The 15,738-nt window shown below is 42.9% G+C and overlaps 1 protein-coding gene across 3 annotated transcripts in view; it reads right to left on the bottom strand.

Annotated features, from left to right (window-relative positions):
• The window catches only part of BTBD9 (BTB domain containing 9), a 449,433-nt gene that overhangs the window by 82,266 nt on the left and 351,429 nt on the right, over positions 1 to 15,738 (bottom strand). For all 3 annotated transcript variants that reach the window (XM_008262867.5, XM_017345091.4, XM_089333970.1), the window contains one exon: positions 13,006 to 13,113. In XM_008262867.5, the coding sequence (XP_008261089.1) occupies positions 13,006 to 13,113 (108 nt within the window). The remainder of the gene's footprint in view (positions 1 to 13,005; positions 13,114 to 15,738) is intronic.

Raw genomic sequence — 15,738 nt, 5'->3', positions numbered from 1 at the left:
AATTGACACTATGAGAAGCAATGACTTGATCAGCCCTTGTCCTGAGTGTCAAGGAACAGCTTACTGTTTTATTCTTTTTAGTATTTTCTTTTTCTACTTAATACCATTGGTTGAACTCTTTACTTAACACAGAATTATTCTTAGTTGTTTAAATCCAATTGAAAATTGATCCCTGTTAAAAATAAGAGTGGGGGCCGGCGCCGCGGCTCACTAGGCTAATCCTCCGCCTAGCGGCGCCGGCACACCGGGTTCTAGTCCCGGTCAGGGCGCCGGATTCTGTCCCGGTTGCCCCTCTTCCAGGCCAGCCCTCTGCTGTGGCCAGGGAGTGCAGTGGAGGATGGCCCAGGTGCTTGGGCCCTGCACCCCATGGGAGACCAGGAAAAGCACCTGGCTCCTGGCTCCTGCCATCGGATCAGCGCGGTGCGCCGGCCGCAGCGCGCCGGCCGCGGCGGCCATTGGAGGGTGAACCAACGGCAAAAGGAAGACCTTTCTCTCTGTCTCTCTCTCTCACTGTCCACTCTGCCTGTCAAAAAAAAAAAAATAAAATAAAATAAAATAAAATAAAAAATAAAAATAAGAGTGGGAATAAGAGAGAGAGATGTACAGTTCAGCACACGTTCCCTCAGACTTAAGGTTAAGCTAAGGGTAAAGCTAAAAACTTGCCATGAGACTCCAAATCCCATTAAGTTGGCAGGTACCAATGCCATCTTACTAGTTCAAGTGATCAGTTTAAGTGCGTAACTGCTCATAAAGATAGGAATAAGTGTCAAAGGATCACACAAACAAGACCAAGTGTCTGCTAATAATAATTGATAGAATTAAAAAGGAGAGATTGATCCAACAAGGGAAGCAGGCCACACAGCAGACTCATAGAATGACAAATGCCCTAAACAGCACTCTGGCCTCAGAATCAGCCTTTAAGGCATTTGGATCTGGCTAAAAAGCCCATGAGAGCATGTCATGCATGGAAAGTTAAGACACTCTGGCAAAAAATGACCTACATGAAAGATCTCTGTGAGTGAGATCCCGGTGGAAAGAAGGGGCCATCAAAGAAGGAGGTAACTTTCTCTGAAGGGAGGAGAGAACTTCCACTTTGATTATGGCCCTGTCTAAATAAGGTCAGAGTTTGTGGACTCAAGCGGCTTCCATAGCCTTGGCAGCTCTTGACAAGAGCCTGGGGTGATTACTGATGTCATAAGTAAGAGTGTCAATTATTAAATCAACAACAGGAGTCACTATGCACTTGCTCCCCATGTAGGACCTCTGTCTTTACTGAGTTGTGCTATGAGAATTAATGGTAAAACTAGTTGTCAAACAGTACTTTATACTTTGTGTCTGTGTGGGTGCAAACTGTTGAAATCTTTACTCAGTATAGAGATGATCTCTGTATATAAAGATAACTAAAAATGAATCTTAATGAAGAATGTGATGGGAGAGGGAGTAGGAGGTGGGACGGGAGTGGGGGTGGGAGGGCAGGTATGGGGGGAAGAAACGTTATAATCCAAAAGCTGCACCTATGAAATTTACATTTATTAAATAAAAGCTTTCTAAAAAAAAAAGACACTGCCTGCTTTATAACCCACTCTCTCTCCACTGCACCACATCAAGGACACCCTGCCCTGTGCATACAACCTCCAAACTACCGCCAGCAGTGACCTCTTGGAATGAACCCAAGGTTTTCACTTTGTTAAGCATCAGGCTAAGAAACAAAACAAGCAGAAAGACAGCTCAAAACTTTGTCCCAGTAGCAGAGAGGATGCGGACAATCAGAGGCAATGTAAATTGTTTAGGCTAAAATGAGCCACTTTTCAATCTTGCCGCACTTTGAAAGAGTTTACGGAGACTGTAACTCTCCACCTTCCATTTATCCTGTCATCCTCAGCCACTGCAGCACTTAGAAGAAGAAACATGATACCTCCTTCTAAGGTTCCTTGTGAATAGGCAGCTCTAGCCACAGGCCCCACAACAGAACTCTGTCCTTCCCAGCATCAAGTGACAGCACACTTGGCAAAGGGGACACACAGTAATTCTCGGGTGGGAATGTAAGCAGGCAGCAGGTGAGCTGACCCCTAACAGGTCTTCCCAGGTGACAGACGCTGAAGGTGCTTTTCAGGGAAGGCACAGAGGGAGAGCTTCCCAGCCCCAGGATGTGTAGACTTGACCTGCTTCGGCATGGTGCTCCAACCTCCTCTGAGGAGGAAACCCAGACGGAAATGGACTTTTACAGTTCCAGGGAAAGGCAAATGGAAGAAGTACTCGAGGAGAACTGAGCGGTAAGGGCCCTACAGGGCCAAACAGAGGGGAAACAAGGTTCAAGTGTCCTCTTCAGGGAAGTACAACTTGTGCTTGGGGCAAGTGGCAGCAAGGTCCTGAGAGCTGGCTGCTGGGACATGCTACGCACAGCACTTACTTAATGCCTTTGCCTTTTTTTTTTTTTTTTTTTTTAATTGCTGTCAGTGAATAACCCAGGCCACTCTGCCAGCATATGCTACTCAAATAATGGCAAGGATAACATCTACAAAACACTCAGAGCTGCAGCAAGAAAAAAATTTAAATAAAAGTTTTCTTTTAGATTTTAAAATAAATACATGTAAGTTGGTAAAAAATGTAGAAAATTAGAAATAGTTTACATAGCCCCACTACACAAAGGCAGCCATTATTAACATTTTGGCATATTTCCTTTAGGTTTTCTGCTTCCATCATTTTTATTTTATTACTTGTGATGATACTTTCATAATTCTGTAATCTCTTTTTTTAAATATACATTTATTTATTTATTTATTTATTTATTATTTTTTGACAGGCAGAGTGGACAGTGAGAGAGAGAGACAGAGAGAAAGGTCTTCCTTTGCCATTTGTTCACCCTCCAATTGCTGCAGCAGCTGGCGCGCTGCGGCCAGCGTGCTGCGCTGATCCGATGGCAGGAGCCAGGTACTTATCCTGGTCTCCCATGGGGTGCAGGACCCAAGCACTTGGGCCATCCTCCACTGCACTCCCTGGCCACAGCAGAGAGCTGGCCTGGAAGAGGGGCAACCGGGACAGAATCCTGCGCCCTGACCGGGACTAGAACTGGGGGTGCCGGCGCCGCAAGGCGGAGGATTAGCCTAGTGAGCCGCGGCGCCGGCTCATAATTCTGTAATCTTTTTAAAAATTTTATTATATTAGTGTTTTCTTAGGTTATTAAAAAGTCTTGGGGGGCTGACGCTGTGGCATAGTGGATAAAGCTGCCACATGCAGTGCCAGCATCCCATATGGGCACTAGTTCAAGTCCTGGCTACTCCACTTCTGATCCAGCTCTCTGCTATGGCCTGGGAAAACAGTGGAAGATGGCCCAAGTCCTTGGGCCCATGCACCCACATGGAAGACCCAGAAGAAGCTCCAGGCTCCTGGCTTCAGATCGGTGCAGCTCCAGCCGTTGCAGCCAACTGGGGAGTAAACCAGTGGAAGGAAGACTCTCTCTCTGCCTGTCCTCTCTCTGTGTAACACTGACTTTCAAATAAATAAATAAACCTTAAAAAAATAAGTCTTTGCAGGGCTGGTGCTGTGGTGTAGTGTATAAAGCTGCCTCTGTGGTACCAGAATCCCATATGGTCACCGGTTCAAGTCCCAGCTGCTCCACTCCCAATCCAGGTCTCCACTAGTGTGCCTGGGAAAGCAACAGAAGATGGTCCAAGTGCTTGAGCCCCTGCACCCATATAAGAGTCCAGAAGAAACTCCTGGCTCTTGACTTCAGATTGGCTCAGCTCTCCTGCTGTTGCCAGCCATCTGGGGAGTGAACCAGTGGATAGAAATCTCTCTCACTCTCTATAAGTCTGCCTTTTTTTTTTTTTTCAAAGATTTATTTATTTACTTGAAAGTCAAGAGTTACACAGAGAGAGAAGGAGAGGCAGAAAGAGAGATGTCTTCCATCTGCTGGTTCACTCCCCAGCTGGCTGCAATGGCTGGAGCTGCGCTTGATCCAAAGCCAGGAGCCAGTAGCTTCCTCCGGGCCTCCCACATGAGTGCAGGGGCCCAAGGTCCTGGGCCATCTTCTACTGCTTTCCCAGGCCATAGCAAAGAGCTGGATAGGAAGTGGAGTAGCTGGGGCACACATATGGGATGTCGGCACTGCAGGTGGCGGCTTTACCCATTACATCTCAGTGGTGGCCCCTATAAGTCTGCCTTTAAATAAAGAAGGTTTTTTTTTGTTGTTTTGTTTTGTTTTGTTTTGTTTTTTTTAAGAAAAAAGTGTCTTTGCAATATCATTTTAATGGATATTTAAAATGAAGAAGAAAACCCTCAGAGGGGAATCAGAATGGTAAATCAGGTGAGCAGACAGAGGACTTGTGAGGAAACCAGAGGCTAAAAGCTGGACAAAGGGGTGTGTATTGTGGCACCACTGGGTCACAGGATCCCCTATCACAGTTCCGGCCCAAGCCCCAGTTGCTCCACTTTCAATCCAGCTTCCAGCTAACACTCCTGGGAGGCAGCAGATGATTGGAGAGGCACCTGGCTCCTACCACACACAGCAGACGCAGATGGAGGTGTAGGCTCCTGGCTTCAGTCTGGCCCAACCCCAGCTGTTGCAGACATTTCGGAAGTGAATGAATGGAAGATATCTCTCTCTCTGCCTTTCAAATAAATAAAAACAAATCTCATGTTTTAAAAAAGCCAAATACAAGGCAGGTTCTTTCTAGGTGGAAATTCTAAGAATTCCCAGGTGGAAAAGAAAATTTTCATTACTTAATTCTCAGTATTTAATAATTTATATTTACATTTATATTTATATTCGCCAAAATGTTTGCCAAGGGTGGTACAGTCTTGGAAAGGTTAAGGCTGAGGTCACTAACATCTGTCACTCAGGGAGACCAATGACAAAGTGAAGAAATGGTTACAATTTGAACACAGATAAGGTCAACAAGCGAGGAAGTACACTCTGGCAGGAAACAAGACAGTAATACAACACGGCAGAGGTACAATCAGCCACACAGAAGAAAGGGAAAATGGTTGAGGGTCAGCTGGGAGTCTCAATAACTTAACACAAGTCAGTGTGCACAACAAAACTGCAGGTGTAGTCACCTCTCTTCCTGGAATCCACCGACGCACCATCAAAGAAATGCAAGGAGAATACATTCATAGAGGTACTGCAATCTGGAAGCCAGGATAATAACAATTCAAAGATTTTAGTGACTTCCCAGAAAATTTTAGGTGTGTGAAATATCACTTGTTCGTAAGTTGAGGAGATCTGGGCAGATTTCCATATTGGACAAAAATGAGCAGGATGGATGAAAAGTGACCCACGTGAGCTACACCACTGTGAATCTGAACACCACCAAGGATGGGAAGATACTAAAGGTTTATTTAGAAAAAGAAATTATTGTAAAGGACAGAATCAGACTGCCATCAGATTTCTCATTAACAATATTACACGATAGATGGCAATGTTTCAAGCTTCTGAAGTAATGGAATTTCATATTCAAAGTATGATGTACATGATAAGATTAAGAGTCAAAGGGATCACATAAACAAGACTAGTGTCTGCTAATACTAACTGATAGAATTAAAAAGGAGAGAACAAGCCAACATGGGAAGCGGGATACACAGCAGACTCATAGAATGGCAGATGTCCTAAACAGCACTCTGGCCTCAGAATCAGCCCTTAAGGTATTCAGATCCGGCTGAAGAGCCCATGAGAGTATTTTAGGCATGGAAAGCCAAGACACTCTGCAAAAAAAAAAAAAAAAAAAAAAAAAAAAAAAAAAAAAAAAAAAAAAAACACCAACCAACCTAAATGAAAGATCTCTGCGAGATCCCAGTGGAAAGAACAGGCCATCAAAGAAGGAGGTATCTTTCTCTGAACGGAGGATAGAACTTCCACAACTTCCACTTTGACTATGACCTTGTCTAAATAAGATCGGAGATGGCGAACTCAAAAGGCTTCCATAGCCTTGGCAACTCATGACTAGAGCCTAGGGAGATTACTGACGTCATAAACAAGAGTGTCAATTGTTAAGTCAACAACAGGAGTCATTATGCACTTCCTCCACATGTAGGTTCTCTGTCCTTAATGTGTTGTCCAATGTGAATTAATGCTATAACTAGTACTGAAACAGTACTTTACACTTTGTGTTTCTGTGTGGGTGCAAACTGTTGAAATCTATACTTAATATATACTAAATTGCTCTTCTGTATATAAAGATAATTGAAAATGAATCTTGATGTGAATGGAATGGGAGAGGGAGCAGGAGATGGGAGGGTTGCGGGTGGGAGGGAAGTTATGGGGGGGTGCCACTGTAATCCAAAAGCTGTACTTTGGAAATTTATATTTATTAAATAAAGTTAAAAAAAAAACAAAGTATGATATACACATGCAAGAATGAATAAAATGTGCTTGCCATATGGTTTTTGAAAACAAAACAAAACAAAACAAACAAAAAAACTAGGGGCTGATCCTGTGGTGTAGTAGGTAAAGCTGCCATCTCCAGTGCTGGCATCCCATGTGGGTGCCGGTTCGAGTCCTGGCTGCTCCATTTCTGGTCTAGCTCTCTGCTATGGCCTGGGAAAGCAGTAGAAGATGGCCCAAGTGCTTGGACCCCTGCACCTGCATGGGAGCCCTGGAAGAAGCTCCTGGTTCCTGGCTTCAGATTGGTGCAGCTCCAGCCATTGAGGCCAATTGGGTAGTGAACCAGCAGATGGAAGACCTCTCTCTCCCTCTCTCTTTCTCTCTGGCTCTCCTTCTCTCTCTATGTAACTCTTTCAAATAAGTAAATAAATAAATATTTAAAAAATCTACAGATTTACTCTGTGTGATATTCACGAATGGTCTTAACCCAAACAAGTCAAGTTTCAGATTCACTCAGGAGAGTGAACGGGAAACACCACAGCCCCCCAGGACAGCATCAAGCATTTCTTCCCAGTGGGAGCTGCTGTAGCAGTCTACACAGCTGTCCTCAGGTGACAGCTCAGGTGAAAGTATGTAAGACTCAGCAATGGGCAGACGTGGAGACTCCGGCTTAGAAGTCCCACATTCCCAACAGAAACCGCTGTTTCTTTTAACAGTTCCAAAGCATAGCTCCCACATTCACAAGGCACAAGTGCAGCCACAAAAGTCATCATACTCAGGGAAGTCCAGAGCTACAGCTTCCAACCAGCTATGCACAGACTTCCCAGCCCAGCTGCAATTCACCAATGAGCAATAATTTTCACCACAGGCAGTGCTGTTTGATAACACGGCTGCCATTCTGCTTCTCTCAGATTTTCAGGGGTTCAGATCTCAAAAGACAATCGTCAATATCTCATGCCAAGGAAAAGGTTTTCTTGTTAACCCTTTACCCACCCTTCACAAATAAATAAATAAATAAAAGGATAGAAATCCAAGAAACCCTGCTACCAACCAAGATAGGAAAGAAAAAGCGATCTGAGAACCACAGCTGCTGAGTAGGTGTAGGAAGCAACCTGCTCAGAATTAACCAGTGGATACACAGTATGCTTCAGAAGCTTCTGCAACAGGAAAGAGACAATTAGGAACTGCAGAAAAATAAAGTCTGGCTATTATGAAGCTATTTAACACGTGGAATAATTCTGAGCACTTGTAACACAATTTAATCTATTTGATCTGAACAGGGTATCATTCTTCCAAGCCAGGCACAAACTTAGAACCACTGCTGATTCCCGCCCCCACTCCACAGGACCATGTGATTACTAGATCTGTTTCAAACAATGTTTCACATAATATTATAAAAGTTCCTAGTGGTTTTCCCTTTCCAGGATCAATTTATAGTTAGCAAATGGAAGACTTAACTGTAAATTATAAAACAAAAAGTAAGTACATAAAGTTTTGCAATGTCAACATGGATAGAGCTAACAAAGATGGAAAGCAGAAAGGAAAGACAGAAGGAATGCAGAGCTGGCAACTTCATCACACAGTAGGAAGTCTGGAAATACATTATAACTGATGGGTCCAAAATGGAGCTTTAAACATAATCACCATTTAATTTCAAAATATAAATACTTGAAACAGCATAATGAAAAAGAAACATGTAACTAACAAAATGAGGCTCAGCTAAGTGAGCTAAACTTTTCATTCCTCTCTAACGAGGAGTTTGTAAGGCTAACAAGTTAGTAAGTAGGGGCATAAAATACAATTTACAATGCAGAAGTCACAGAAACTGCAAGGTCAAAAGAGTTGAAGTGTGGAACAAGTCAGGAAGGTAAAGGCTCACTTTTCACTTACATCCTTCTGAATTAAGTTAATTTTCCATTTGTGTTTATAATTTAAAACTGGTGCTAAAAACAGATGTGTAGTTCAACAATTTAAAAACAGAGAAAAGGTGCTAATGATTTGGAAAGGAAGTCTTTTGAAATAAGGCTAACAAGTACAAGGTTAGATTATGTGATGAAAGAGAGGTACGGGCCAGCGCTGCGGCCTAGCAGGTGAAGCCACCACCTGCATCCCATATGGGTGCCGGTTTGAGTCCCAGCAGCTCCACTTCTGATCCAGCTCTCTGATATGGCCTGGGAAAGCAGTAGAATATCGCTCAAGTCCTTGGGCCTCTGCACCCATGTGGGAGACCTGGAAGAAGTTCCTGGCTTTGGGGGGGGTGCAGCTCCGGCCGTTGTGGCCAACTGGAGAATGAAGCAAGCAGATGGAAGACATCTTTCTTTCTCTCCCTCTCTCTCTCTCTCTGCCTCTGCCTCTGCCTCTCCTTCTCTCTCTGTGTAACTCTTTCAAATAAATCAATCCATCTTAAAAAAGAAAAGAGAGAGGTAAAAAGTAATTTAAAGTTAATCAATACAAAAGCAAGCTACTACAGTAGAAAATGGCCCTTTATCCTAGAGCAAAACAAGGGACACCCTTACTGTAAAAAAGATGGACTGAAGAAAACTATAAAGGAAAATATTTCACTCTAGAAGCAGAAGGCCTAACAGAGATACTGAAGAATCTCATTTCTGGGGACTTCACAGAGGAGAGCAAAACCCTGCGCTCCGATCTCTGGACTAGGTACAGTGCAACCAAGAGGCACGGCTGAGGGCCAGGGCTGTGGAGGAGTGGGTTAAGCTGCTTGCAATTCCCACTTCCATATCAAAGTGCCAGTTTGAGTCCCTCAGCTACTCTGCTTCCAGCTAATGCACCTGGGAAGGCAGCAGATGATAGTTCAAATACTTGGATCCTTGCCACTCATGTAGGAGGCCAGGAGGGAGTTTCTGGCTTCTGGTTTCATCACTGCTCAGACCTGGCTGTTGTTGGCATTTGGGAAGTGAACCAGCAGATGAAAGATCAACTGACCACCCTCCCTCTCTCTCTACTTTCTCCCTCCTTCCCTCTCTCTCTGTTGCTCTGCCTTTCAAATATATAAACATATCTTTCAAAAATAAAAGGCAGGCAGAGCTATGATCTTTAAAGATTCCATATGATTTCATTTATAACATAACTCACACATTTATTGCAATAAAGAACAGGCTGCAATTCTTGAGGCTATAGACTGCCTCCTGAGGGTTTCTCTGGAGTATATTAGTTAAAAAAGAAAAAAAATCTTTCTTCTTTTATCATCTGCATATCTTTTCTATTTCTTAAAGCCAAACTTGACAGTGGGAGGCACAACAGATTCAGTTTGTGTCTAGAAACACAAAGTCACGATCTTCGATTTCATCCTTTCATTGAGGGTTAACAGGCACCTGCACTCTTGCTACTACTTGTGTTCTCCCAAGGTCTTATTTAGATGCTAATTTGTAAAACACTACCATAGCATCTAGGTGTTAAAAAAAATTAAAAACACAAAAAATTATTTAAGTCCGACTAACAGAAACAAAAAAGTAAAAAGGGGGGGATAAGATGTTGACTTAAAGCAAAGCTATTTTAAGAGAATGTACTGAAAGAGTAAGTTTTTGGATTAAGAAAAAAATACCCATTAACTAAATATAAAATCATTATGGCATGTACCTGGCCAATATTAGTCAACCAGTGCTTGATAAAGACCTGCATGGTATGGCACTTTCAACCGAGGGACACAAAAAGAAGAGACAAGGATTACAGTCTACAACATATAAGATGACAGAAGGGACAAGTGGCCGTGACTACTAAGACTGTAACAGAGGAAGAGTTTTGAAGAAGCAAAACAGCATCTGGCCTGGGAGCTGTCTATGAAACGCAAAGACTTAAGAAAGACAAATGAGGGGTTGGTTGTTCATAGGCCTAGGAGTTCTTCCTGTCATAAGAAGAGTTTAGGACTTTGGAAATAAGTTACCTACTTCATTACCCTCCTTCCAAGATACAGCTTGGTTTGATCCCCTCTTTAGTAATGGTTTGGTACTAGTGGTCAATGTGGTACAATGGGAAGAACCCTTTGTTGGTTTGGTTGTTTTTATTTATTTGGGGAGAGACAAAGTTCTTCCATCTGTTGGATCACACCCCGAATGCCTGCAACAGCTGGGGCTGGACCAGGTTTAAGCCAGGAGCCTGGAACTCAATCTGGATCTCCCACATGGGTGCAGGGATCCAAGTACTTGAGTCATCACGCTGACTCCCAGGGTGCATAATTCGCAGGAAGCGGGAACAGGAAGCACCCAGGAGCTGAACCCAGGCACTGCGATACGGGATGCAGGCAGCACAAGTGTTGCCTTCACTGCTGTGCTCAATGCCCACCCCGAGTCCTGGGCTTTGATTTTAGCTCTGCTCCTCAGAAAAGGAACTTAATCTCTCTGAACTTCATTTTCTCTTCTACAAAATGAGGATACTATCCCACAGGGTGTTTCGTATTCAGGACAAAATGAGATAAAACACGTGAAAGCACAAGAATACTAGTTAGGAAATAACTGCTAGTTTTCCTCTGCTGTGGCAGAGACGGTCACAAGATCTGAGCTCCACTGGCAAGCGGCTGCGGTGCCAGGAACACATGACCTTTCTCAGCCGCACTAGCCTCAGGGTGGCAAAGTGAGGAGTTCTCCCCAGTGGCATGTGAGTGAGGGATGTACAGTACACTTAGGCCAAGGTCCTCCGAACCAGAGAGACCTTCTGCCTGCTCTTTCCCTATCTGGCACGGCAGCCAGATGCAGACGCTGCTGCTGAGGCCCCAGACACAGAAGAACCACAAGAAGCAAGATGCCTAGATTCCTCATTCACTTCTGCAGCAGAGCCCTTTCACCACCAGGGACACCCAGTAATTTATAGCAAGCTACGAAGAGGGCAGCTTACTTGTTTTATGAGTGTTACGCTAACCAATAAAAAATGCTATGATAATGACCACAAGAAAAGCAGCGATGGTGTTGGACAGTATATCAGACAAGCCATCATTAATATTTTTATGAAATCTTGGCTAAATAAGCACACAAAAAGATGCTGAACATCATTAACCATCAGGGAAATATAAATCAATGCCACTACAACATGTCATTATACTCCCACTAGGGTGGTTGTTAGCAAAAAGGTATATGGGGTAGCACTGTGGTTGCCTGCTTCCCATGTCAGACTGACTCAAGCCTGACTCAAGTCCTAGCTACTCCACTTCTGATCCAGCTTCCTGCTAACGTGCACCCTTAGAAGTAGGAGATGACTCAAGTACAGGGGTCCCTTGTACCCATGTAGAAGACCCAGATGGACTCTCCTGGCATTGGCCTGAACCAGTCCTGGAAGTTGTGGGCATTTAGAGAGTGAACCCGCAGTTAGAAATATCTTTCTATCTGTCTCTCTGTCCCTCTGCCTCCCAAATAAAATGAAAATAAATTCATAAATATGGACAATAACAACTATTGATGAGAACATGGAGAAATTGAAATCTTCATATATTGCTGATGGGTATGCAAAATGGAGCAGAAGCTATGGAAAAGTTTATGGTCCTTCAAAAGTTAAACCACTTTACCATATGACTTGGCAATTCTACTCCTAGGTAGCGTTTGAAGAGAACTGAAAACATTTAAGTTCACACATAAACTTGTACAGCAATGTTCTCAGGTGCACTATTCATAACAGGCAAGAGGTGGGAACAATTAAAATGTTTATCAACTGGGGAATGGGAAAACAACATGGTATACATCCATACAATGGAATATCACTCAGCCATAAAAAGGAACAAACTTCTATAAATGCCACATGGATGAACCCTGAAAACATCACGCTAAGTGAAAGCAGCCAGGAATAAGCAGGTCACATACTATGGAATTCCACTCTGTCAGATGCCCGGAATATACAAATCATAGCGAGAGAACACAGATTATCAGATGCTGACATTGGCAGGGTGGGAGGAAAATGGGGAGTGACTGCTAATGGGGAGGAGGCTTGTTCTGGAACATTAGATAGTGTGATGGTCGTAGAATTCTCTGAATATACTAAAATCCATTGAATTTCACACCTTAAAGGGGTGAATTTTATGGTATGTTGATTATATCTCACTTCCAAGAAGAAAAAGAAATCGCAGCCATTTGCTCTCTTGCCTCCCAGAGAATCTGGCTTTACACAGAAAAGCTCTGAAGTCTTGCTATGCCCATGATCTAGGCTGGTGAATCTCCTGCAGGTTGGTAAGCTCAAACATAGCCCCGGTGCCACGTGCACTACATGCCTCTGTCTGTAAACAACCTAAGTCACTGGGCTTTCCTTCATTTAGGTTACAGTCTAGCTAACACTGAGATGAGATAAATACTCAGCTAACCTTAACAATGATCTGAGGGTGGAATAGGATATCAAGGGTCTATCACTTCAACCAAATCCCACCCCCCAAAAAATCCTAAAGAGGTAGTATGGGATGTCAGGAGAGGGTCTGAGAAAAGATTGCAGGAGAAAAGTATCTTTTTCCTGTTTAGGTGCATTTTCAAAAGTCTGAGTCAAATTCAAATCCCAAGATAGAGAAACCTTGCTTAGTCACATTACACATATCTCATACAAGTACTTAGCAGTCAACATGGAAGTAAAGGATCAATAGACTGCGTTTTAAGGATACAATTTGGTGATTCCATGAATCTTCACTGGATGCACAGAATCCCTTGCAAAGACCGCCCTTTTCCATTGGAATAAGTTTCTGAAAGTATGCGACTTACTTGCAGGAGACTTTAGTTCTGTCAGCCACCATCGTCCACTGTTGCTGATTGGTAGAAACCTCAACGTAGTAACTATAGCTTCGGTCATCACAGTCCCAAAGCAACAACCTGAACAAAGAGAAAAACACAAGACTGCTGTAAATGTTTTTTCTCCCTCTCTTTTTAAAAGATTTATTTATTTGCAAGTCAGAGTTACAGAGAGAGAGAGAAGGAGAGGCAGAGAGAGAGGTCTTCCATCAGTTGTTTCATTCCCCAATTGCTGCAATGGCCAGAGCTGGGCCAATCCAAAGCCAGGAGCCAGGAGCTTCCTCTAGGTCTTTCCATCTGAATGCAGGAGCCTAACGACTTGGGTCATCCCCCACTGCTTTCCCAGGCCATAGCAGAGAGCTGGATCAGAAGAGGAGCAGCCAGGACACAAACCAGCGCCCATATGGGATGCTGGCACTGAAGGCGGCAACGTTAATGCTATACCACAGCTCTGGCCCCTGTTAATGTTCTAACTCGCTATAGGCCCAGAGGGGTGTCCATGTCTACTCTATCCCTCCCACCTGCTTCCTTTGCTCCACCACACTTCCCACAAGTGCAGGAAGAAAGTAATCCCAACAAAAATCTGAGAACAGATGGAGCCAGTATGCACTGAGAACTTGTCTCTCTAGTTTATTTCACAAGTTATCCAATCCCAGACGGCCTCTGTCTCCCTTTACACTGGTGTAAGAGGAGAAGTCCTCAAACCCTCCTCTCCTGATTCTTCCAGCTCCCATCTCCAGCTGTCTGGGCTGACTGAAAGGTAACATCTTTGAGACCACTGCTTGAAGGGAATCTGCCTTAGGTTCCTTCTCATTCTCAGCATCATTTTATAGCTTTGGTAAGATTACCTGATTTGGACATACATTCATCCCTCAGTATCTGTGGGAGGTTTGTTTTGAGGGATATCAGAATTCACGGATACTAAAATCCCTTACAAGAGGAGTCTTCAAAAAGTAGAAAATGCATAATTATAAAAAATTATGTATGGATTTCAAAAATTTTTGCAACAAAACAAATTCATCTTTTAACCTCATTTATCCACAGATTGTCTAAACTACCCTCATATAAATGATGTAGTATTTTTTTAAGCTTTATTTATTTATTTGAAAGTCAGGGTTACAGAGAGAGAGGGAAAGACAGAGATCTTCCATCTGCTGGTTCCCTCCCCAGATGGATGCAATGGCCAGGGCTGGGCCAGGCCAAAGCCAGAAGTCAGGAACCAGGAGCCTCCTGCAGGTTTCCCATGTGGGGCCCAAGGATCTGGGCCATCTTCCGCTGTTTTTCCCAGGCCATTAGCAGGGAGCTGGGTAGGAAATGCAGCATCCAGGACACTAACTGGTGCCTATATGGGATGCTGGCACCATAATGCCAGCCCCTAAATGCTGTAGTATTCATAAATAACCAATGCACATCCTCCTCTGTACTTTAAGTCATGTCTAGATTACTTATGATACCTAATAAGCAATGTAAATGCTATGTAAACAGTTGTTATACCTTACTGTTTAAGGAATAATAACAAGAAAGAAAAGTCTGTGCACACTCAGTATGAACAAAATAATTTTTTAAATACTTTCAAGCTGTGCTTGGTTGAATCCAGGGATGTGTAACCCAAAGATTAACAGGGCCAACTATACAGGTAAACTTCTATTCACTAGTAAAGTTTTCTTATTCAGTATTTATAAATTTATTAATCTGGTACTATTGTTCTTATTCCCCTTTTCTGGCCAGACAAGAACCCAAGCATTGACTAAACTATTCCATTTACATAAAGCTCAAAGCAGACAAAATGTATCTATTGGTGACAGAAATCGGAGGAGTGGTTACTTCTGGGGGAAGTATTGAATGAGACAGGGTATGAGGGAACCTTCTAGAATGCTGGAAATGTGCTATTTGATCTGAGTAGTAGTAATACAGGTATAGATTCATATAAATATTCTCATGTGTGATCATATATATGATATGTGCATTCGATATCTTGCTTCTCAAATTTAAAAAATAAGAATTGAAATACTAAGAATCTGAGCACTGCATATCAGGATTAGCATTTTGCTTCTGATGGTATGACATGGGAGACAGATCATTGTTTTCTATTATTTCAGCCTTAAAACTATTTCCCATGCAAAATATGTATTAGTGTTTTACAGTTGGTCGTGTGCATTTGCTTCCTCCACAGCTAGAATATATACTGAGCTCCTTGAAGGCAGTGCCTATGTCAAACTGACTTTTCTACATCCAAGACTTGGCAGTGTCTCACACACAGCTTATCCTCAGTCAATGTCTGCTGAGCAAACACATTCCCTGTGACAACACCAATCATAATGATCACTGTAGCCAACATTTCTTTAATGCTCACTGTGTACCAGGCCCTGTGCTATGTGCTCTATACAATTATCTCATTAAATCCTTCTGAATACCGTAACAAACACCATTATTCTTATCAAAATATAGTTGATAAAAGTGAGGCTGAAAGCTATTAAGTCACTTGCTTAAACTCATACAGATAGTGAGTGGTGGATACAGGGCTCCAATCTGTTATCTAGACCCAGAACCCATTTTGTAATCCTGTTACCAAATGTTTCCTTTTTCCTTGTTTATGTAGCTGCATCATGATTTAAAACCTATAACCTATCACTCTAAAAAGTAGTTGAATCATCATTTTCCCTTAATCTGGAAATTACAACCAATAAAAATCCCTTGTACCAGTCA

Source organism: Oryctolagus cuniculus, chromosome 5 (assembly GCF_051225735.1).
Source record: "Oryctolagus cuniculus isolate XC-2025 breed Fujian yellow rabbit chromosome 5, ASM5122573v1, whole genome shotgun sequence".
Taxonomy (NCBI): Eukaryota; Metazoa; Chordata; class Mammalia; order Lagomorpha; family Leporidae; genus Oryctolagus; species Oryctolagus cuniculus.
The sequence above is the reverse complement of the archived record's forward strand: the minus strand, read 5'-3'. Positions and strand labels throughout refer to the sequence as shown.